Here is a 26,312-nt window from a genome sequence, read left to right as displayed (position 1 = left end):
TCTTAATCTTCTTAAATGTCTTCTTAATGTGAGTATCTTGAAACAACAGGCCTAGAAGTTATGAATAAATGTAGAAAGGTCTCATGTAAAAAAAAAATCACGGGGAAGGTGGCTCAGTGGTAGAGCGCTTGCCTTGCATGCCTGAGGCCCTGGGTTCAATTCCTCAGCATCACATAAGCAAAAAAGGAAAAAAGCCGGAAGTGGTGCTGTGGCTTAAGTGGTAGAGTGCTACCTTGAGCTGAAGAGCTGAGGAACAGCCCCAGGCCCAGAGTTCAGGCCCCACGACCGGACCCCCCCCCAAAAAAAATCACAATACAACCCTAAATGAAATGTCTAAACAAGCTGCCTGCTCCCAATGGAACTGTTCTGTCTATATATTCAAATTCGATGAGGTTATAAAGCTACACAAGGTTACAAAGTACACAGAATGGTGCCTGGACATAGGGAATACTCTATTAGTATTTGTTGACTGATTAAAATTATCATTCTGGAAAATGCCAATAGTAAAACTGCCAAAACTTTTCAGAGAGTTGCTTCAGGAAGGAAGCTACTGTACAGCGGCTGAACTTTTCCCTCAGGTGGCAGGGGTGAATGCTGCAATTCAATAGAAGTTTAGGTGTTTCACCACTAGGTGTCAGACACGAATCAAGTTTTCCTGGCTGTAAACTAGGCAGGAAAGACGGTAGAAGAATATTATTCAACAAATATTTACTAAGCTCTTACAGGGTGCCAAACACTAACTCTTCTACAATGAACAAAACAGTCCTGGGATTTGCTGTTTGGAGGATCTGACGTTCATTTAACATTGTTTTTTTCCCCTCTCTCTCTCTGTTTCAGGAATTTTATGAACTATGTACCTACCATATCTAGATTCATAGCCTTGTTATTCTTGTTATGCTGGATTTTTAATTTCTCTGCAACTCCAGAAAGTTTTTTATTGTGTTCTAACCACAAGCAGCTATCTTTCCATCTCTGCCATTATTGCTTCTCAATCCCTTAATTGATTAAACTGGCTCCTCCACTCTGACAAGACCTTCCATTACTGTACCTTCTATTCTTGAGATTCTTGTAGAAACCACTTTCTTTTTTCTTACAAAGGTTACCCATGGATCCATGTGTCAGCAAAACTCAGGGCAATCTCCTTTCCTCCTTGACCTTTCAAGTCCTCTACTTGCCAATCTCTAGCTATGGAGAATGCCAGCCATGTTGGCTCAGTTCTTGTTCCTGGCCCAATAGAACTGAATGAAACTACACAGTGCTATTCAACCTGTTTCTAAGTCCAACTCCATTCCTGACACTGCTCCAAAACATTTCTTACTTGTATTTTAATTCCTGTTCCGTCAAGGTTGCAGTTGCAAACTTTTAAAACTTCAACTTATTGGTTCATTCTGATTCATGTCCTTTCCCTTTATATATGACTCTGTTTTCTCTCTCTCTCTCTTCCAAGTTCTGTTTTGCCCTAACTCAGATGAGTTTTTAGTTATCAGCAGCCTTCAGGGCCTTGTGGCCAGTTTTCTCATGTGTAAAACTTCATTCCTAAACCTTCTCTCCAAATCCCACAGACATACACAAAATTTCTAACTTAAAAAAACAGTTCTCAGCTCTCCACATGGTACTCTCTCTCTTTCTTCCTTTGTTTTCACACGTTGCACAAGTGCAGTCTTCCACTCATTTCATCTTCTACACAGGCCTCTTCAGACAGGAACCAACACCACCCCATCCCACATCCCCAGGCATGTTCACTGTGGTAATTACCCTACCAGCCACTGGTACTGTCTTCCTCATCCTTTCTATCCATTCCACTCAACTGTTTTCGGCAATGTTACACCTAGTCTATCTTTCTTAGGTCTTTTCTAAGCATGTTTCTGGTCTCCACCCTAATGAATTCTCTGACAAGTAACAAGTTTTCCAAGGCCCCCTTAAAATGAACACCTCTTAATTAACAGACCACCAAGTCTCCTGGCTGTCCTCATACCTATCTATTTATTCTCAGATTTCCTTTCTGATTCTTCTTTCTCTGACAGTCTCTTACATGTTATCTTCCCTGGGGTCCTACCTTTATCCTGTGAACCTTCATGTTCTCTATGAATGGTCTCATTATGCCTAGAACCTAATTATAACATATCCAAGGATGGTTTCCAAATCTATTTTCAACCACCTCCCTCATCTCCCTCTAAGGCTTTAGATTCACACTTTCAACTAGGAACTGAATATTCTACAGACATCATAAATGCAATGAAATTCATATGGCATATGAGTCCTTCAGTTAATGGCACCAAAGACTATCCAGTCACTGAAGCTGGAAAAACAGCACAGTCCTACAGCACTCGTCTGTAACAGATGACATACAATCCATTCCCAAGTTCTTCCACCAAATCTGAACAAAAATAACTGGAATGTTTCTGAAATTTCTTCTGAGCTGCTGTTTCTCCTTCCTCTCGATAAAGACTCTTTATCCATCAAGAATTCACCTGTAAGCTCCTCCCTTGCTAAGAAAATGATTTGTGCCACTGTCTCATAACAAGTGTATACACCCTATTTTTGCATTGTTATTTTACATTTTTAACCTACACCAGCTTAGGAGCTTCATGAAGTCAGACCCTGTAGTGTGTGTATTCATTAAATGTATTCATGCCAACAAATGTTCTGGTTTTAAAGTAAGTAAAACTAAGTACCTGCCCTACATTCCAGAGAAGAAAAAAACACATTGGGTAAGAAGTAAGTAGTGTGAGAGAGATGAAGAACTTATAGTAAGCTGGGGGAAAAGCAAAGAGAGAGTGAAAGGCAGAGATGTTTCACAAAAGGGTTGAGAAGTCCTTTTTGGCAGGTGACATTTAGACAACACTGAAGGAAGTAAGGTTAAAAGCCATGTATGTCACTTCCCTCCTGACAATTACTTTAGGGGCTGGCTCATAGTAGTGATTCAACAGATGTTTGCTAAGTGAATAAACAACAAGAAATGTATTCCCCAAGCTAATATATTCAGTATTTCTATACAAATATATTTTTGTTCATGGAGACTAGCTGGAATAATCAGGACACAGAGGGAACCACCTAGCTAGTGTGTGTCTGAGATCAAGGTCCCAAGTTACAGAGCTATTTAAAATCACCTATTTACAGAGCTGCCTATACACATAAGGTATTGTCCAGAGAAGATAGCAATGTTTTACAGAATATTACTACCCTAACCACAAATTTTTCTTGACTTTTATAAAAAAAAATCTTTACAGATCTGTTGAACAGCGCATGCACACACACATACATATGCACACATATAATGTTTTTATTGAGACATGGTTTTGCTATGTAGTCCAAGCTAGCCTTGAATTCAATCCTCCTCCTTCTACGTCTCGAATGCTTGGATCACAGGAATATGCACTCAAATGCTGGGATTACAGGACTGTGCACTATGCCCAACTTAGTTTGCACAGCCTAAGGAACAATTTTTGCCATTATCAGTCTTACTACCTCCCTGAAAAAGTAAATCAAGAGGCAGGATATGCTCCACTTACTGAAAACATATATGAACAATCATGCATGTCTCCAAAATATGAGCAGAGATGTTCCAGTGGGAGAATTGCATAACTGTCAATATCTTTTACTAATTATGAAATGCTAATCTACTCCACTTTGTACAATACATGCCTTTAAACATTTAAAAACAGCTAGCAATTTTTTTCTCAATATCTTTTTTTCAAGCAGAACTATGAAAATTTAATACACCCTAACTAAAACCTGGGAAAAGAAGAATTCACTAGAGTACAGATTATGGTAACAAGAGATCCCTGGTAACAATTTTATAGAATTGAAGGACATCTATCCATCGTCACAAGAAGTTTTATGAATCCCAACAAAAAACACAAAGAATCACGCATCTAGATTCACTGGTGTAAAATGACGCACACTAAGGACACAGAGAAAAATCTTTAAAATAAAGGGCATTAAAAATGTTCACTTCCAGAGAAGGAATGAATCAAACTGACTTCTTACTAATAACAACAAAAAGCAAAAGAGAGTGGAATATTATCTAAGATTACTAAAGAGTTTTGTACACAGAACAGACCAAAAGAAAGACATTTCATTAAAAAAAAAAAAAAACACATAGATGCCGGATGCCCATGGCTCACACCTATAATCCTACCTATTCAGAAGGCTGAGATCTGAGAATCGAGGTTTAAAGCCAAGTAGAGCAGGAAAGTCTGTGATACTTCTATCTCCAATTAAACACCAAAGCCAGAAGTGGAGCTATGGCTCAAGTGGTAGAGTGCTAGCCTGAGCAAAAAAAAGCTTAGGGACAATCCCTAGATCCTGAGTTCAGGCATCAGGACTTACACAATAAAAAGAAAAAAAAAGCCAGGAGAGAAAATAGATCTAAACAAATAACTCTCAAAAACTTGAAGATTAAACAATATATTATTAATTACATTAAAATAAATAGCTGAAAAATTCCTTTTTTTGGGGGGGGTCCGGTCATGGGGCCTGAACTCTGGGCCTGGGTGCTGTCCCTCAGCTCTTCAGCTCAAGGCTTGCGCTCTACCACTTGAGCCACAGCGCCCACTTCCAGCTTTTTCTTTTTGCTTATGTGGTACTGAGGAATCGAACCCAGGGCCTTGAGCATGCAAGGCAAACGCTCTACCACTGAGCCACCTTCCCAGCCCCATAGCTGAAAAATTCTTAAATCTACCTACAGTGAACTGGTTTCAGAACCAACTCTCCTTAACATGAACAACCACCACAAAAGGCAGCCAGGAAGCAGAAACCAGAACGCATCCATCCAGCGGTCTCAACAGGCTGAGGAGAGAAAAGGGGAATACAGGACCAGCCCAGGAAGAAAGTCCTGGAAAACACTGCTTTCATGGGGCCCCAGAGTTGTATCAGTGAGCAGGGGTAAAAGTTCAACTCTGTCAAGCACCCAAGGTATGTCCCTCAGATTTCCCTCCTGAGAAACTGATACAGACAACCATGGAGGACAACAGCCCCCCATTTCACCCTCTACCTTCCAGACCCCCACTGTGTTCACACTGAGGTCATACTCCCCCCTGCTGCCCAAAGCTGGGGTTCCTTACTGGCTCAGCAGATGTCCTTACATCTGTACTGAGGTTGGAGGTCACAAAGTCCGCTCTCATTAGGGTGCTATCTATCCTTCTATCTAACTATAAATGTAAGGAAGTGAGACACACTTTTTTCATGTGGAGATTGGTTTGATTAAAATGATAAGATTATTATGCTTAAGCCCAATGCACTGACTTATGCCTATAATCCTAGCTATTCAGGAGACTAAGATCTGAGGATCATGGTTCAAAGCCAGCCCTGTGAAGGAAAGTCCGTGAGACTTTTATCTCCAATTAACCACCAGAAAACCGGAAATGGTGCTATGGCTCAAGTGGTAGGGCGCTCGCCTTGAGCTGAAGACAGCAGCCAGGCCCAAAGTTCAAGACCCACAACTGACTATATATATGTTTAATCACAATTTCAAAACATATTGAATATACGCTGTAGTTACTACTGATTTTGTTCTATAAAAGTGTAACTAATTGGTAGAGGGATACTAAAGACAGAATTCACACCTTTGTGCTTAGTAGGCAGGAACTCTATGTATGACCTTGATTCTAGCCCTATGTTTACACTGGTTATTTTAAGACAAGGTCCTAATTTTTCGCCTGGATCTAGGCATGAACTGCAACCCTCCTATTTTATGCTTCCCACTGTAGCTAGAATGACAGGCACACCACTACAACACCTAGATTCTTCTGCTCAGATGGAAACTAGTGAATGTTATTGTCCAGGCTAGCCTTGAACCTCAGTCCTCCTCATCTCAGCCTTCTGAATAGCTAGGATTACAGGTGCAAGCCACTGACTAGCCCCTGGCTTATTCTCTGGGTCTTATCATTATAGGCTCCTGCTGCCAAATTATTTTTTAAGAGAATTATTTTTAAAACAAAATGAGAAAAAAAAACAAGGAAGGAGATTTGAAAATAGGTCAGTAGAAATAGAAAAGGCACAGTTACAGACTTAAAGAGTTAGACACACTGATTTGAAATTCCAGCTTTGCCATGTACTAGCCATGTGCTCTGAGCAAGTTACTTTATCTCTTCTATGTACAACATGGGATTATCTCATACCTGACAAGATTACAGTAAGAGCTAATATACTTTGATGTCAAATATATGTTACTGATACACCCGCCTTCTTTTCATTGAAAAGTTCAAGCAGCTCTCCTTCCAAGTAGATTACAAGTATAAATCAAATCTACTTGCAAACCTTTTCATCCCAGCTGAGAAGCACCATAAGCTAAACTGCACTTGGGGTAGTCACTTCACCACACTGGTGACTCTCTGGGAAAAGAGGAACAGTACTGAGGACTATCAAGTGAACACTGCTCCTTTTCTACTACTATGACTATGAGAGCATCTATCGCTGACCTCAGGACAAACAGGATGTTAATTTCTTAGGATACAACCATAACTAATCATATTCAATTAAACATGTTCAAATCTGAATTCATAGTCCATCTTTGATAATGGTATAATATCTACTGCATAAATCTGTGTAGATGGGGCTGGGAAGGTGGCTCAGTGGTAGAGCGCTTGCCTTGCATGCCTGAGGCCCTGGGTTTGATTCCTCAGCACCACATAGGCAAAAAGAAAAAAGCCAGAAGTGGCGCTGTGGCTCAAGTGGTAGAGTGCTAGCCTTGAGCTGAAGAGCTGAGGGACAGCGTACAGGCCCAGAGTTCAGGCCCCCATGAATGGACCCAAAAAATAAATAATAACTATGTATAGGATCAACTGGATAAATCTATGTATATTAAGTGTCCTGTTGGGCTTTTTTGGGGAGAGGAGACAGGGGAGGGGGGTCCAGTCCTTGGGCTTGAACTCAGGGACTTGGCTTTGTCCCTGAGCTTTTTTGCTCAAACTATTAACACTCCACCACTTGAGTCATAGCATTACTTCTGGCTGCTTAGTGATTCATTGGAAATAAGAATCTCATAGACTTTCTTGGCTGGAACCATGATCCTCAGATCTCAGCCTCCTAAGTAGCTAGGAGTACAGGCATGAGCCATTGGTACGCAGCTCTGTCAATTCATTTTTATATCCTGAAGCTTTAACCAGATTTATCTTCCTATCTAATGTATATGTTTCTCTGTGTGAATAAAACTGTGTTCCAAATGATATTAGATATACATTAACAAATAAAATAGGTAAGTTATGATTTTCCTTAGCAGATACATCTTCAATCCCATTTTATGATTCTTCTTCAAATCTCTCTGAAAGATACAGCTCCTCTAGTTTTTGCTTACAGATGCTTAAGTTTACTCTTCCCACTCAAGAGCATATAACTACATTCAATTACTTCAGGAAGCTTCCTATGTGCTGACCTGCACACACATTTAGGACTTTTTCTTCTACATTTATTGAACATATTTCCCTATGGCAGGCATACAACTGCAGACCCTATGTGTCTGCTATTGCCCAGGCACCAGCTGGAGGATGATGGAAGGAGAGACAGGGCACCTGTATTTCCCTTCTTCTCTGATGTAAATTACCCATTGAAGGCCCTGAAGTCTATGTCTCAGCCACGCCAAAAATCATTTAGATCGAATCCTAAACCCTAGTGTGTAACACATGATGACAGAGGAGCTGTCACCTTCATAGGTGACAACTATAAACGGACCCTACCTAGCCCCATCCCCTCAGGTTATTTCTGATAGTGCTGAAAGAAACCATTTTCCTCTCATTTTAATCCTTAATATATAGCCTTACCAAGGCCTCACATCAGTCTGGTGAGATAAAGGACAATCACCAAGGTGAGTAAAAAACCAATCTGTAAAATATCCATGCAAATGAAACCACTCAGCAGACCTACACATACAAATCTTGATACCTAAATAATATTATGCCAGGAAAAAATCACAGAGAATGTACTGTATTGTTCCATTTATAAGAAATTCTAGAAGAGACTAAACTAACCTACACTGACAGAAAATAGATCAGTGAATTGCTAACACCAGCAGAGTTAATAAAGGAAGGGTGGAAAGATAATCTTTTATGTTATACCTGTTTTGGGAGCATGGTTCAAGGAATAGAGAACTTGCTTAGTAGGTACAAGGCCTTCAGTTCAAATCTCAGTATTGCAAAAGCAACAACAACAAACCACTCAAAAATGACCAACTGGTAAGACTTAAAAGAAATGCAAATACATTTGCTAAAGATACATACTTAAACTTCTACTAATGATGAGAAAACATTAGACAAACTCAACCTGAGGACATTCTACAAAAAAAAAAAAAATAATGTTTTTCAAAAATGTCAAGGCCACAAAATACAAACAAGAGAAAGGGGGAGGAGGGGAAGGAGGCAGGCAGGCAGACAGAGACACAGAGAGGAACTGTTACAGACTAGAGCTGACTAAGGGACTAGAACAACTGAATCTAACATGGAATTCTGGAAAGGCCAATAGAAAAATAGAAAAAAGCCCAGTGGAAAAAGCACTAAAATACAAATAAAGTATTCAGTTAAGGTAATAATCATACTTTCTTAGTTTTGTTCATTGTTTCATGGTTACATATACTTTTAAAATTGGGGAAGTTGAATGAATACATAGAAATGTTCAGGAGCACTTTTTCAACTTTTTTAAGTCTAAAATTTGCTAAAAACATTTTTTGATAGGAACTTTTTTGGGGGGGGGGGCGGGGGTCCGGGGTCCGATCGTGGGGCCTGAACTCTGGGCCTGGGCGCTGTTCCTCACCTCTTCAGCTCAAGGCTAGCGCTCTACCACTTGAGCCACAGCGCCACTTCCGGCTTTTTTCTTTTTGCTTATGTAGTGCTGAGGAATCGAACCCAGGGCCTCATGCATGCAAGGCAAGCGCTCTACCACTGAGCCACCTTCCCAGCCCAGGAACTTTTTATAATTACATATAAACTTTAACTCATTACAGTTGATTTAAAAGTGAAATGGCTAAGAATGTGGCTTAGTGGTAGAGTGCTTGCCTAGCATGCATGAAGCCCTAGGTTCGATTCCTTAGTATCATATAAACAGAAAAGGCTGGAAATGCTGTTGTGGCTCAAGTGGTAGAATGCTAGCCTTGAGCAAAAGAAACTCAGGGACAGTGCCCAGGCCCTGACTGCAAGCCCCAGGACTGACCCCCAAAAAAAAGGTGAAAAAAAATAAACCATAAAAATTCTATTTCAAGCTTTTTATTTTTAAGCTCTTTAAATAATTTAAATCAACAGAACCCAAATCCTGGTAAGATACAAAACATCCCTTACCTAAAACAATGACTAAATTTAGAAAAGTTAAATTGAAATCAAAATCTCAGACATGTTCCTTAAAATTATGATATAAATAACAAAGTTATTATATGAACAAATTGTAATGAGGCTATGGAATTCATAAACTGATGTCTAACGTAAAAAAACTATCTTTATGATTCTCACACTTAAGAATTGTTATCCAGTTGAACTTCAAAAACTATTATCTCAGTTATTAAAGATCAGAAATATATGGGCAAGCTTTCAGAAAAAAGTAAGAATTTTTATAGCATACCTCCTCTGTTTCCATTTTCTTCATCCTACAAAATAAAACAAAATATGCACTAGTAAGTACATGTTATACACTCTTGTCAGATCAAAGCATGGCTCAATTTAATCTAAAGCGACCTCCCTAATATGTGCCAATTATAATTTCACTAATAGTGTCTTTTGCCAGAGGGTAGAGTTGTCACCAAAGAAGAAAAGTTTGTGGATGAAGTCAATTTGGGGAAGGACATCAAGAGTTTGATTTTGACATGTAGACTGTGAAGTGTCTAGCAGAAAGATCAAGTAGAATTGCCAAATAAATAGTTGGATAGATGAAACTAGAATTTGGAAGCAAGGGTTGTATAGTGCATCTAAATGTGCCAAATTCAACTGGACCAAGAACTCTATATAAAGAGACCGCTTCCAAATTGAACATATTTAAGTTCCTGTACTCAATGAGAAGTTTGGTCTCTTTGCCACACTGTTATCTACAATGAAAAGCAGCTTATAAAAACTATATAAAAATATCCTTCCCAGGCACCGGTGGCTCATGCCTGCAATTCTACCTACTCAGAAGGCTGAGATCTGAGGATTGAAATTCAAAGCCAGCCCAGGCAGTAAAGTCCGTGAGACTCTTATCTCCAATTAACCACCGGAAAACCGAAAGTGGTGCTATAGCTCAAGTGGTAGAGTGCTTGCCTTGAGCTGAAGAGCTCAGGGACAGAGTTCAAGCCCCACGACCAACAACAACAAAAATCCTCATTCAATTTAATGCATTTGGGAGGCAAAGACATTTGCTGAGCCTCTATCATATGGAAGCTTCTATAGTAAGAAAAACAGAGATTTGGCTACAGGCTGATTATTTATTACACAACTTTGACCTTTATTTTGGCTGCCCAAATGTTGTTTTCTTCTTCTGACTATAAGCTCTGTTCTGAGACTAGTAAGGCTGCCAGCTAAGTGGCATAATAAAGACATTGTTGTATTAATTACACATTTCCTAAAAGCTACAAAAATATTAAAAATTGTTTTAACTTCATCTGAGGCTGGATATGTAGCTGTAGCTTAGAGGTAGAGCACTTGCCTAACATGTAGCTTGTACAAGGCTCTGACTTCAATCCTCAGTATACCACAAAAAACATTCCTTGAAGTGTATTAACTAAATCTCAAAATAGAAAGAAGCTAGGCACTTGTGGCTTGTACCTAAAATCTTAACCACTTTAGAGGTAGAGATTTAAAGGATCATGGTGGTTCCAGGATAGCCCAGGCAAAAAGTTCACAAGACCCCATCTCAGCAAGAAAAAACTGATGTGATGGTATATTCTTGCCATCCCAGCTATGGCAGGAAGCATAAACAAAGAGGATAATGGTCCAGGATGGTCTGGCAAAAAGACCTTAACTCAAAAATAACCAGAGCAAGCTGGGCACTAGTGACTCAGACCTGTAATTCTAGCTACTTAGGAGGTTGAGATCTGAGGATGGAGAATCAAAGTCAACCCAGGTAGGCATATCTGAAAGACTTTGTCTCTAATTAAGCAGCAAAAATCTGATAGTGGAGGCATTGCTCAAGTAAAAAAGTATTTGTGAGTAAAAGCAAAAAAAAAAAAAAAAAAAAGTGCACAAAGCCCCATTCTAGTCCCATTAACAACAGATACACACATAATTAGAGCAAACAGGGCCAGAGGCATAGCTCAAGCAATAGAACACCTGCTTAATAACAGAAAAGCCCTGAGTTCAAAACCTCAGTAATACCACTGAAAAGAGTTTCAAGATATATTTTCCAGAAAAAAATTCACAAGTGTAAGGTCTTAATTCAAGAATATCTGTACTAAACAACAACATTCATAGCTAAAATTTACTGAGCATCAACTTCTGTTCTAAATGTCTCATATGCACTATAGCACATAACCAACACACAGCCTGTGAGGACAGAGCTTTTAAGGCCTGCTGGGGGCCTATTCAAGGTCACAAAGCTAACAAGGAGCAGAGATGGAGCTCAAACAGATACTTCCAACTCCAATATCTCTGCTGCTAATAATAGTACTGTTATTGAAATTTCCAGAAATATTTTACAGTAGGAATATATTTTAATGTATATTTGGTAAAATTATCTTAAAAAACAGATTACCTATATATTCACCATGACCCAAAACCCTTATTCAAAACACACAAAAAAAAGGATCAACAGTATTCAGCTCTAATACACAATTAGTAAGTGCTCCAATATGTGACCCAATATGTAAGTAATACTATTTCAAGACTTTTAAGATCAAATGGATTCTAAGGGCATCTAGCCAGTAGTTTTACTGTCATTTCAGGAAATCCAAACTGGCAAATCTTAATTCCAAAGCTAGCAATTATTCATAATCCTTAAAAGCTACTCAGTCCTTTTAAAAGATTACCCTATGAGACATTTTACTGGAAAGACATATTTAACAAAAATGCAATAAAATGAATGTGGTTTCTAGCTACAACTAGACACTATTATTTTAAAGATAGCTATAGATTTATAAATATTGGCCAAGTTCAAATCCCAGATCCCTAGACTTAGGTATTACCTGACCACATCAGCATTCACATCTGTTATCTAGGATGAATAATTCCTCTTGCTCCATAGGCTACTGCTGTGGATACAGCGAGACAACACTCATAAAAAGTATTAATGCACGGAAAGTGAGCACTCAGACCATCAACTGTAAGTGTTCCAAGCCACCCCTGATAAAACATCGTCCTACAAGTGATAGACAAGCTGTGTTGACAATTCTAACTTGCCATCATGTTACATTATTTGAAAGTTAAGAACTATTCTAATTCTATTGATTTTTGCCTAACATGAATAATTTTATTGTACATAGCCCACACAGAAAATTCTCTACCTTTCTCGCTCTAGAAAGGCAGTTACATACTAGAAAAAGCAGAATGAACTATAGAAGTCCTTGAAGGGGCTGGGAAAGTGGCTCAGTGGTAGAGCGCTTGCCTTGCATGTCTGAGGCCCTGGGTTCGATTCCTCAGCACCACATAAGCAAAAAGAAAAAAGCCGGAAGTGGCGCTATGGCTCAAGTGGTAGAGCACTAGCCCTGAGCTGAAGAGCTGAGGGACAGCGCCCAGGCCCAGAGTTCAGGCCCCACGACCAGACCCCCCTCCCCCAAAAAAAAAGAAGTCCTTGAAAAACCGATGTAGTAAGATAGTTCAGAGAAGATTAAAAGATTTTGTTCTAAGAAGTGGACAAATGCCTAAGACAACAAAAATACAAATATAATAATCACTTTAAGATAGAAAACTGGCAGGTGGGAAGGGTGACAGAAGACCAGAATAGGACTGGAATTGCTTTATTTTTTTCAAGTTATTATATTTCTCTTACCTTACATGCAAATTGAATTGCAGACTCTGGAGGATAAACAATAAAATGCCTTAATGTAAAACCAAAGCCTTGAGATGTTCTCTTCAATAAAACTGTCTTGGGACCTGGCCAGGAAAATGGTTCATCTTCAGATGGTGATACAATTTCACTTTGTTCTTTTCCATCTTTATTTTTTGATGCCTAAAATGAAAAGATATTTAAAAGTTAACTACAAAACACAACGTATTTCTTCACTTAGAAAAAAATATGTAAAAACATAATATTGGAGAATAGATACAAACTTAATGGTGAAAAAAATAAATATAAAAATTATGCATTTTTATGTGTGGATTAGATATATCACAACAAACCATGCAATCATCCAAAACTAAAGTATTAAGCCAGGCAAGGTGCTATACAGCTGTAATCCTAGCACTTGAGGTAGGCTGAGACAGGAAAAGCCTAAGTTCAAGACCAGCCTGGGCTACATAGTGAATTTACAGTCTATATAGCAAGACCCTATCTTAAAAAGCAAAACAAAAGAAACAAAAAAAAACCTTTTTTTTTTCCTAGAAAACTTAATCAGAAGCAAAACAGAATCCCTGGAAATTAAAAATCCAAAGGCTAAAATTAAGAATGTAATAGAAGGAGTGAGAGATGACACTAAAGAAATTTCTTAGTGTACGCAAGTTTAACAAGCACAAATATGAGAGAGATGTGGAACACTTACTAATAAACAAGATGCCTAAGCCTTATCATATAGCAACAAATATTAGAAAGTAACACAAAAGGCCTTGGTTTCTAAGCACAAATTCCATTCTAACACAGATAATCCTTCCTTGTAACACCTTGACCCTTCAAGTTCCCTGACCTCTCCTCCACACTTCAGTTTTTGCCTACCCAAGACTAAAAACCCTTTTACAAATTCAGAATAAGGAGACTATTTAGGGTCTGACTTTTTGGTTCATTCCCTTTAATATCCCAAGCCTTTGCAATTCTTCAGTATGGGTTGGACCCTTAACATTCCCCTTTGGTCCCTTCTCCCCAACCCCAAGCTCTCAGGACCCTCTTAAGTCATTTTAAATTCACTCTTTTCCATAAAGTCATCTGACAAAACCTAATCATACCTATTATCTAGCCTCAGTGAATATAATGGAGAAAAATCATAAAGTAAGCTGACTTCATTTTAAGGTCATGATTACTAATCTCAAGAGAGGTTAGTTAGTATTGTCCATCACTGATAATGTCTGGTCTACTCATCCAATAGCTATTTCATTCTTTCTCTCCTATCCTTGCTTGTAGCAGAAGACTCTGCTTTGTATTATATTAAGGAAACAGAATTCCATCTCCTGCTACCTTTACCTAACCTATTTGCAATTGTGCCTGTGTTCTCCTATCTTCCTTCCTTATAAAAGGGATGGAGTGTCCATTCTTACAAGGCCTATTCATACAATGGCTCCCCTCTTCTTACTATTAACATACAGTGCCAGCAATTCTCCCATCTTTTTTTCACATCAGCTGTTCTTTACTGTACCACTCCTAATGGCATCCATACATTTTGTAATTTCTTTCCTCTTTACAACAAAATCCAATGGTGACTCTTTAGCTCTCTCTAGCTAGAGAGGGAGCTTGTTTGTTTCTCTTTCCAGCAAGGCTCCTTGAAGTTTATATTTATCATCTCCAGTTCTTTCCCTCCCATTTTGTCTTGAATGCCTTTAAAGCAAGCTTTGACCTCAAGAACCCTAAACCTTGGCCTTGTCAGTGTTAGCAGTGATTTCTACACTGTCAAGCTGAATGGTAAATTCTCATGTCTAATCTTACGTAGTTGGCTTAGGAATCACTTCTTTGAAAAAATGTTTGTCCTTGACTTCCCACACTGATTTTGTCTCCTCAGCTATCTCTTCATCTACTAAATTTCTGAACCTGGAAGTACTCAGGACTCAACTCACACAGTCCGTGGACTTCTCTACTTGTGCTGATTTCATTCAGTCTCATGCCTTAAATACCATTATATGCATGTGACTCCCAAGTATTTATCTCTAGCTCAAATACTTCCCCAATCACGGAGGTATCATAAACTTGAAACATCTGCATTGCTGATAAGATTTTAATTTACAACCATAAGTTCATTCCAGCATTTTAAAAATGCCATATTTATCAAACTGCTTCACGCTACTGAATTTTTATTATCTTCTGCCAGTAAGTCTATTCCCAACGATTTGCTTTGTATGAAGGTGGGAAGATAGCTAGACAGTAACATTTCCAGCCAAACTTGCAGTAGGAGGCTATATGATTGAGGAACTGGAACATGAAAATAATATACAATATACAAAATCTACAATAAGCAAACAGCAACAACCAACTGAAAATTTTAAAAGGTATATCATTTAAATAGCATTAAAATCTGAAATATTTAGTAATAAGTCTGGCAAATAATTTCACTTACTCTGCAAACTGAAACTCTAAAATACTGTTGAACTGTATACTAAAGAATAGATAAACAGCCAGGCGCCGGTGGCTCACGCCTGCAATCCTAGCTATTCAGGAGGCTGAGATCTGAGGATCATGGTTCAAAGCCAGCCCAGGCAGGAAACTCCATGAGACTCTTATCTCCAATAAACCACCAGAAAACCAGAAGTGGCGCTGTGGCTCAAGCGGTAGAGCACTCGCCTTGAGGTGAAGAGCACAGGGACAGCGCCCAGGCCCACAGTTCAAGCCCCACGACCGACAAAAAAAAAAGAATGGATACACTATGTTCATGGTTCAGAAGAATCAATATTATTAAAATGTTAACTATCTCAAATTTTTTGTATAGATTCAATGAAATCGTAATCAAAATCTCAGGACATTATTACGTAGAAGTTGCCATGTCATTTCTTAAAGTTCACTTTAAACTCTAAAATAGCCAAATAGAATGAAGTTGCAATATTACCAGTCTTCAAGATTCAGAACAGATAAAAAGTCCAGGTATCAAGTAACACCCATATAATGTACCAATTCTATTCCTAGGTATGTGAACATATGTCAATTTAGCACTGCTACAACACAAACACATAACCACAAATAGCCCTAGAAAAATTAACTATCCACATGCAGGAGAAAAATAAAAGTACTTTCATCTATAATTTCCATTATACATAAAATATATACATAAAATAAATATATATAACTATACATAAAATAAACTCAAATAATCACAAGCTTTTCAAAACTACTGGAAACAATACAGTGAAAATTGTTACAAACTCAAAGTTGGACTAAGATTTCTTGAATAGGACACTAAAGATAACAATCTAGTAGTTCTAAAAAGCTCCCCCTTCCAAAAAAAAAAGTGGAACATCATCAAAAATAAACTCTGCTCTTTGAAAGAAAAGAGAATAAAAAAGTGAGCAATCAAGCGGGAAGGTGTATCTGTAAATGACATGTCTCAAACAGGGTTTATTATTTAGACTACAAAAAGGGCTCTCAAAACTAAATAAAAAACAAAACCCAAAGAGGGGAGAATAAAGAGTAAATCTGAGCATACCTTAACCAAAGGAGCCACATGAATGAAAATAAGCATATAAAGGGATAGAAGATGTAAACTAAAACAGGAGAAACCTTACATACCTGTTAAAAGTGCTAACATGATAAAGACTAATTATATCAACTGTTGGACAGGATGCAAAGCCACTAAAACTCACAAACACTGCTAGTGGGAACTAAAATGGTATGAACATTCAGAAAAAGTCTTGTAGTTAATTAAATGTATCTACCATATGACATAGTCATCCTGCTCTGAGGTAAACAGCCAAGAAAAACTGAAAGTATATGTGAATCTAAAAACTTAAAAAGTTTCAGAGCAGCTTCATCTGTTACAGCCGTAAACTGAAAAGTATTCCAAGTGTTTTATCAACAAATACATAAATAAACTGGGATACAACCAAACCATACAAGCTTTCTTGCCAGTAAAATGAACTATTGATATATTTTAGCTATATATTAATTATCCTGAGGTAAAGAACCCAGGCCAAAAAGAGTACATGATGTATATTCTATTGACATACAATCCTAGAAAGTTTCCAAAGTTACCTGAAAGCTTACTAGTACTTGCTGGTAGGTAGAGGGAGGGACACTATCAGGAAATTTGGGGGCAGTGGTTAACTGTATTCTCTGCCTTTTTTTTTTTGTCATGGATACATACACATGCAAAAACTCATCAATGTATACAGTTCAGAAAGGAATAGTTCTATAGCAAATATATTCTTCAATGATGACATTTAAACAACAACAAAAAGAGGCAACAGAAGCAATGTGAGTGAGAAAGCAAGAGGCAGAAATCTGAAAGAAAGCCAGGCTTCAACATCTTTGCTGACACAGTTGTGATTTATGGAGAGTTCCTAAGAGTACTTTTTTAACTACATCCATGGAAGGTCAATTCACACTAGCTTTATTGTTTCATATGAATCAAATATTATAAAGTAATTCTACACTTAACATTGCCAAAATAGTTTAATACCATTTTCCACCTACCCTCATCCCTTAGAAATAAAAGGTTCTATTTTGACTGTCTTTTTAATCTGACTTTTTAGTTTAGCACCAGGGTTAAGAACACAGGATGCAGAGATGGGGAATCAGGCACTAATCCTGGCTCTGTCACTGTCTGATCATCCATGTAATAATACACCATCACTTAGCCCCTTAATGTTCTCATCTACATAATAAGAATAAAAGCGCTCTAAGAACTATTGTGTATTAAATGAGAAATGCACATATAATAGAGCACAGAAACATTTATATTAACTCCTTGCGCCTTTTCTGCAAACACCACAAAAATGTGCCATCTTCTTCAATTCTCTTCAAATTTCACTTTCCTGGAAGTTCTTTTAGTCACAATATTTTAAAATACTCATGTGTCAGATGCAGTTGGAAAGATCCATCAGAGCAAATAATGGAACTCTGGAGAAAATCTGGGCTAATAATCAAAAGGATAAGAAGAAACTGGTCAGCTAACTTTCTTCCTTATTTTCAGCTCTTTGCTGGAAACAAAACCTCTGGAGTTATCTCTGGAGGCTCTTTACATTGGAAACTAATTACTAGTTTAGTCATTCACATTCACTTAAATTCATCTTTTCTCAGAGCTTGAGAACTTCAAGTGCCTAACTGTATTTTATTTAATCACTAACCTAGTAAAGGACATGCAAGGGCTGGGGGTTACAGCTCGGTGGTAGAGAATTGATTCCCAATTGTTTCTAGATTTTTTTTTATTGTTTTTATTTTTTTGCCTATTTTGAGTAAATACACTTGTGAATACTCCTGTGTGGGTATTTATGTGAACATAGTTTCCATTTCTCTAGCACAATGTTCCAGAGTACAACTTGAACTATTTGGGCTTCTGTAACAAAATACCATAGAATATATGTGGCTCACAGACAAGACACATTTATTTCCCACAGTTCTGAAGGCTGGTCAAGGTGCTGGCAAGTTTCGTGTCTGCTGAGGGCCCTCTTCTTTCTAGATGGCACCTTCTTGGTTTTTTGTGTGTCTTGAGAGAGTGATGGGACAAGGTGAGATCTCAGGGGCCTTTTACAAAGTCACAAATCTCAAACAGAGTCCTCATCTTTTCAAACTCAGTGTCACTGTGGGGCTTAGGAGTTCAGTATATGAATTTGAGGACGATGCCTTCAGATCAAAGTGTACAGTAACTATATTTTAGTTTTATAAGGAGTGGCCAAACCTTCAGAATAGCTGTGCAATTCACATGACCATCAGCAGTGGAGGAGTAATACAGGTGCTCTACCATCCTTGAAACATTTGGAATTGCCTCTAGTTTTTAGTCATTACAATATATGTAATTTTCTAGTGACTAATTATGAGACACATCTCTTTTCTTTCCTTTTTTGATAAACAGCTTTCATATACTTAGAGGCCACTTCATTCTACAATTTTGAAATACAAAAATCTCTCAAATTTAATCTAAATAAATGAACCTTTTCATGTTAGACATGAAGGAACTAAGGTCCAGATTTGTTATATTACTTATCCAAGACTGTGGTTGACTAGAATCAGAACAAGAATTAAAAATTATAGTTTCCTGAATTTGGAGACCTAGCATTTTTTTTTCTGTCACACACACTAATTTTTTAATCATTCTCACCAATTTGATAATCTAAATGGAATCACCCCTAAGAGCTCTTTGACCTAATTTAGTGTCTCTTTAAATATCTTTTATTTTCTGTAGTATCAACATTTTCACTTTTGTGTGTTTGTGTGGTACTTGAACTTATGGTCTGCATGCTTTCCCTTGGCTTTATTGTTCAATAGTGCTCTATGACTTGTGCCACAGCTCCACTTCTAGCTTTTTAGTACTTGACTGGAGATAAGTCTCACAGACTTTCCTGCTTAGACAGGCTTTGAACCACAATCCTCAGATCTCAGCCTCCTAAAGAGCTACTATAACAGACATGAGCCACTGGTGCCCAGAAAATTTTCACACTTTTAAGTGCTATTCATATATTCAATTCACTTGTAGTATATTATTATGACTTGGCTTCATCATAGCTCCAAAATATATTGAAGTTTGCTCTACTTTGCTTTTCAGTCATATAGAAAACTGTCTTAGCCCATGGTATCAGACTTCAAGTTTCTAAAAGGAGCTTATGTGCCTTGTTTCACCTAAATCTTTACATGAAAAGGAAGGATGGACTGATGAGTAAGAAATCTCACTTCTGCTCTCTTAAGATTTTTGGAAGGTACATGACAAAGTTGTCTGTAGTCCATTGCAAAACATCATACAGAAGCCCCTTCCACTCTCCTACTGGAGAGAAGGGAAGGTTACATTTTTTCACGGGCCTGTCTACAAAGAGGAAATTAAAAAAAGAAACACACACATGTGCCTTCATTCATCTGCACCCACAGTGCCTTTGATCTGTTGGATTTTATCACAGGAACAAACTGGGCACACACAGAGAAAGAACCAGCAGGCACCATTTTCACCACTTAGGGAGATCTCTGAAACACACCCCTCCCCACACAACTCATTCCTCTCCATGAGCACCAATTCATGTAACAGCAGCGTCATGTGTGCCAAAAGCCTAGACATGACTGGAATTGAAGTAGTTAAATTCTTCTGGTCTAAGAACTATCATCTGATTCCCTTAAAAGACTTCATAACAAGGTCATTTGATTAAATAATAGCTCAAGGCTAAAAGAAACCAAAATAAAGGATAAAAACTAACTTCATAAAAGATATAACTAGACAAAGCAAACTATAAGGATGAGAGAAAGTATAAGAGGAAAACATCTATCATAACAAAACAACTGCCAGGCACCAGTGGCTCACGCCTGTAATCCTAGCTACTCAGTAGGTTGAGATCTGAGGATCACAGTTCAAAGCCAGACTGGATAAGGAAAGCCGTGAAACTCTTATCTCCAATAAACCACCAGAAAACCAGAAGTGGTGCTGTAGCTTGAGTGGTAGAGTGCTAGCCTTCAGCTGAAGAGCTGAAGGACAGCGCTCAGGCCCAGAGTTCAAGCCCCATAACTGACCAAAAGAAAATAATAATAACAACAACAAAACAACTAAAGTAGTGAGAACTTCACATAAGAAGATGCAACAGATAGGACCAAACTCTCTAGGATAATAGAAAATTTCAAGACTGTATCAGTTTGACACGAATCACTGAAATGTCCATTTGTAACTAGTGATATTTTTTTGCTTGTGAATAACAGCTCAAGAAAGTTAGGAGGCAGGGGATTAGCAGTACTGTGGTTTAAACTCAGGTCCTTGTACTTGCTTAGCTTGTTTGCTTGGCTGGCACTTGACACCTGAGCCATGCTTTAGCCCTACGCTTTGCTGATTATTTTGGCAATACAGTCTAGTGAATTTTTCTGCACCAGTTGGTCTCAAACAGAGAAAACAGATTTTCCAAATCTCAGCCTCCTAACTACCTAGGATTATAAGAGTGGACCACTGGGGCCTGGCTAAAGGTATTTTAAAGAGAAGAAAAATGTATAGGTAAAAATGAAAAGTCTAAATTGTAGCAGAGGTGACAGAGATTGGATTTTAGCATAAGTAAATGTAATAGAGGCAGAAAAGAATACCTACATAGTTGGAATTACTTTATGCCTGTTGCACATGTGTGTCTGTGGTGGGTCCAATGCTTTCCCTTGGTATGCAAGTGCTCTATCACTTGAGCCACACCTCCAATTCAGCTCTTTTGTTGGTTAATTACAGATGGTGTGTAGCAGACTTTTCTGCCCAGGTTGGTTTGAACCATGATCCTCAGATCTCAGTCTCTTGAGTAGCTAGGATTACAGGCATGAACCAGCAGTGCCTTTCTTAGACTTAATTCATTAATAGACATTTTCAATTCTTATATTACATAGTTGGATATTTACCTACAATATCTTTTATATATCTGACTTCCATAAACTATTAGGTCCTTATTCTATTGCTTCTGTTTGATTTCATTTATGGATTATTTGAGTTACTGGTATTTTCAATATATAGTGTCTTTTCTTATCCAAGTTTCTGCTTTTTATTACCACTATAGTGAACTTTATTATTTATAGAGACCTTTTCTCCTCTCTTTTTGTCTGGTTTACTTTGTTTTCAGATCTAAGCATTTCACAAACAAATTTTTAATCTTCACACTTAAAATTTCACATTCATGGAAGACAGCTATGTTTAAATCTGCAGCTATACAGGGAGACTGCCTCCAAAAACTGAAAAGGTTGGAAAGAATGCTGTAAACATCTAGAAATGTTTCACAGTTTAATTTGTCTACTCTAGCATGATTCTACAAGTTATTTCTGATTTACTGATAATGTCTGTAATCTAGCCACAATATTCACAGAACAACAAAATGCTGGAAAAATAAATCTCAATATGCTTCTCCCTTCACAACCAATGAGCCATTCAGACCATCTCCTGGGCATGGTCCCAGAATTCTTCAGCTGGAAGTGAGGCTGTATTATCTATCGAGTTCTCCCCATGTCCATGTGACTAATGATGCTTGTCTTTGCAAATCTATCTTCAATAATAATGAGAAAATTTGAACTATCTTCCTAAAATAGAAAAACTGTTTTCAAAATTATACCTGGAATCATCTGATGTTTGTATTTCCCTCTTCCCCTTCCTTCTCCCTCCTTCCCCCTAACCCCTCTTCCCCATAGGGTCTTTCTATATAACCCAGGCTTGCCAAATAACTCAAGATCCTCTGGCTTCTGACAACTGAGTGCTGGAATTACAGGCAAATACAACTATATCCAGTTTAATTTTTCTTATAATTTTAGAGAATTTCTCTGTATTCCACTTATTCCAATAATAAGTATCCCTGAATCTAACATTTGTTGTGTTTATTTTTTCTTCTTTAATAATCTCACATTGTTTTCTAAATGTGTTATTTTAAAAACTCATTCAAACCTAATGGCACACTCCTATAATCCAAGCACTCCTGAGGCTGAGGCAGGAAGATTCTGAGTTCTGAGAATAACCTGGGCTATTCTGCAAGATGGTGTCTCAAAAAAAAAAAAAAAGGTTCTGGAACATGTGAGATCTAGGTGCCATTTGGAGAGGGGGAAGGTCGAGGGGGGGGAGGGGCAGAGATAAAGGAAAGGGACTGATCAACAGCCAGCCACTGTATATAAGATTCTATTATGGATATATCATATTTTATTTTTCTATTCTCCTATAAATGAAACTAGGGTTTCCCCCTCCAAGTTATTTGCTGTTAAAATTTTCAATGTTATTAAGAACATCTTGTAATTTATTTACTAATTTATTTGTTTTTTGGTGCTGATCTGGCCTGAACTCAAGACCCGGGCACTATCTACGAACTTTTTTTTTTTCCCTCAAGGCTAGCACTCTGCTACCTGAGCCACAGTTCTACTTCAGGCTTTTTGGTGATTAATTAGAAATAAGAATCTCATGGAGTTTTTTTTTTTGCAGGGACTGGCTTCAAACTGTGATCCTGAGATCTCAGCCTCCTGAGTAGCTAGGACTACAGGTGTGAGCTCTCTGCACCTGGTCAGTTTCTGATTTTAAAGACATACTTTTTGCCATAGCATTTCCATGGTTTCTTTGAAGGACTCAGCTGGAATAGCTTATGTCTTCACAGCAGATGTTCACACAGAGTGGGTTTGAAGTGTATGATCTGGACTGTGTCCCAAAGCAGCTACTAGTGGTCCCTGTCATTACAGCACCCAGAGACATAGGTTAAGGAAATTACTTGTTCTTTAGACATTGAAGGCTTTGCTTAATATTTTACCACCAAAATTTCTCTCATATTCTTCAACACTGCCCCCAGAGAAACTAAGAACCATTTACCTCTTATTTTTAAATATGTTTTTCATGGTTTTGGCTTAAGGGGAAAAAAAATCAAGTGAAAAATATTTTGTAAGGTATTTTGTATAGTCTGGCAAAGTGTTGATTAAAATTGTTTCCTAAGAACAAGAAAGCCCAAATTCCACTTTGCAGTGGACAAATATTTCTAGGTGAAGTTTGATCTGCCACTGTTATAAAAATTCTTCAAATATCAACCATGATTAAATATGAGGACTCATGATCATAAAAGTTCAGTAACAACCACCTTGTTTAACTGTTTCTACAACTTTGTAAGGCACAGTTTTACATTAAAAAATAAGCCTCGGAGAAATGTGTACTTTTGTGCATTTTCTTCTTCATTAGGGCTTAAGTGACTTAGAAATAAAAATTCCAGGGACTGGGAAGTTGGCTCAGTGGTAGAGCGCTTGCCTTGCATGCATGAGGCCCTGGATTTGATTCCTCAGCACCACATAAGCAGAAAAAAGCCAGAAGTGGCGCTGTGACTCAAGTGGTAGGGCACTAGCCTTGAGCTGAAGAGATGAGGGACAGCGCCCAGGCCCAGAATTCAGGCCCCACAACCGACAAAAAAAAAAATAAAGAAAGAAGAAGAAGAAATAAAAATTCCAAACTCAGTATCTATCAAAAACAAAATTTTCAAAAATGACATATTTGTATTGCCACAATTATTTAAATCTGCTTTATGTAAACTTTCCTACTTTTTTGATAAAGAAACAGTCTAAAATGACTATATCCAACATATGTTTAAAATGAAGAAAAATCTAATAACTGTGATTTTAGCCGTGAACTTTCTGGCCAATTGATTTTTTTCTTTCCTCCCTTAATAAACATGTCACTTCCTAAAGGCAGGAAAACAGCTAAAGCTAAAAGGAAATACTTTGCGAAATACATATTTTTTAAAGTATAGTATCGGTCTATCACATTGAGCATATGCCAGAAAAAATAGTATGATATTAGCTCACTATTGAGATTTGTAGTATAATATAGTTTACACTGGCACAAGCATTTTGCCCTTCCTTTCAAGTTCTAACTAGCTCAATTGAGCATGCTTAATCAATTTCCTTTTAAGCATGTCCACCAAAATTAGGGAACATAACTTTAGTTGTATTCTGTATTTGCTACTAATTTGCCAGAAAGCATCTATTAACTACAAAGATACAATGATGGAAAGACAGTACAATGAAATTACCTCTCCTTTTCCAAATACAACTCTGCAGTGTTTTTCTATCTTTTCCAACAATATCATTGTATGGGACTTTAAAATTAGGAAGGAAAAACACTGAATTTCCAACATATTTTTCTGCTAAGGATTTCTGCAGAAATCACTTCACTAAAGTTCAGCTGAAGTCTCTCATAACTAATGTTCTCCCCAAACAGAGATGACATTGAACAAGATACTGCAGTTTAAAAAAAATAATCATAAACGATGCCTAAGCTAGGAGCCAGTGCTTCACACCTGTAATCCTAGTTACTCAGGAGACTGAGATCTGAGGATAGTGGTTCAAAGTCAACCCCATCAGGAATGTTAGTGAGAATCTCATCTCCAATTAATCATAACCAAAAAAAAAAGCCAGAAGTGTGGCTCAAGTGGTAGAGCTTTGAGCAATTAAGCTCAGGGACAGCCACAGGCCCTGAGTTCAAGCCCTAAGGCCACCACACATACAAAAGATATTTTTAATGGGAAGAAAGTTTCATATGTGCAAATATATGACTCAGAAATTCTGCTAAGATAATGCCTACCCCCATTTTAACTTATTAATTAGTTCTCAATGTATGCAAGCTGTGACAGTCTGAGACCTCCACGAGAGCAAGAACATCCTAGAAGGTAAGCTCTGTCATTTGAGGAAGCTGGGGGAATAACACCAAACAGTCCGAGGTTTGCTAAATTTCCTTTTCTTTCCCTTCTCCTATCCCAAACCTATGAGAAATGGCTGAAAACAGAAACTCAACATATGAAATATCAACTATCCAGAGGTGCTTTGGTGAGTGGCAGGGGAATTTACATAAAAACCTGCCCCATCCTGCTAATTCCTTGAAAACTCTGTTCAGGAGTTTAAAAATCACAAACTGAACGAACAGCCAATTTATTTTACAAATACAGACACTGAGGCCCAGAAAGACTTGCTGATGGTCTCATAGCTAATTAGTGACATGGTTTGGATCACAACCAAAGTTTCCAGTCTCCTGATCTGAACTTTTCCACTACCCCACACCACTAATAGATTGTGTTAACAATTAGAAGGTAATAGCTAATAGGTAACATAGCATATTTTTTCTTTCATAATTTATATTTATGACAAACAAAATGCGTTCATTAAAGACAAATAGGAAAATAGAACTAAGCAAGCAAAGAGAAAATAATGTATCTACCACTTTCTAGAGAAAACTAGGTCAGTATATTAGAATATATGTATCCTTGCAGACATTTTTCATATGTAAATATGTACTAAATATATACTTTACAAAAATTTCTTCCAACCTAATATTAGTATTTTATAACTATATATAACCATATCATCATTCTTTAAAGATTATGGTATTTCATTACATGAACAAATCACTGCAAGCAGGTATACATACTGTTCATTAGTACTTTCTATCATTCTGATTCTAGTATTACTATTGTAACATTGTATAACCCCTAGTGTAAACCCCTAAGAATGGAGCTTCTAGTTCAAACAATTACTTTCTCCCAGCTTTTGTTTTAGACACAAAATTTCAAAGCGTCCTGCATACACTAGAGAAGAAAAATCACATCTTAACAACATCACATGAAGCTCCATTTTCACACACAGATAAAATTAAAAATGCTTCCTAGTGTTTTGTTTCAATCATTACTAGTGAGGCTAAACAACTTTGCTAAACCCTAAACATAATTGTAAGAGATCTTTCTTTAATTTGAAAAAGTACACATGGTCTTCGGCTTCAGGAAGGTACCCTGATGTAGGGAAAAAGGAACCCTACTATACTGCTGGTGGGAATGTAAACTAGTACAACCACTCAGGAAAGCAGTGTGAAGGTTCCTCAAAAAAACTAAACATAGGGCTCAGAATGTGGCTTAGTGGTAGAGTGCTTGCCTAGCATGCATGAAGCCCTGGATTTGATTCCTCAGTACTGTATAAACAGAAAAAAG

The 26,312-nt window shown here is 37.6% G+C and overlaps 1 protein-coding gene across 1 annotated transcript in view; it reads right to left on the bottom strand.

Moving 5' to 3' along the window:
- Positions 1 to 26,312, bottom strand: part of Arhgap21 (Rho GTPase activating protein 21) — a 98,517-nt gene that overhangs the window by 56,562 nt on the left and 15,643 nt on the right. Inside the window, exons 2-3 of the mRNA XM_013014749.1 lie at positions 12,877 to 13,056; positions 9,544 to 9,568 (exon numbers count right to left, since the gene is read on the bottom strand). Coding sequence (XP_012870203.1) covers positions 9,544 to 9,568; positions 12,877 to 13,056 — 205 coding nt within the window. The remainder of the gene's footprint in view (positions 1 to 9,543; positions 9,569 to 12,876; positions 13,057 to 26,312) is intronic.

The sequence above is a fragment of the Dipodomys ordii genome, unplaced genomic scaffold, assembly GCF_000151885.1.
Source record: "Dipodomys ordii isolate 6190 unplaced genomic scaffold, Dord_2.0 Scaffold24, whole genome shotgun sequence".
NCBI lineage: Eukaryota > Metazoa > Chordata > Mammalia > Rodentia > Heteromyidae > Dipodomys > Dipodomys ordii.
The sequence above is the reverse complement of the archived record's forward strand: the minus strand, read 5'-3'. Positions and strand labels throughout refer to the sequence as shown.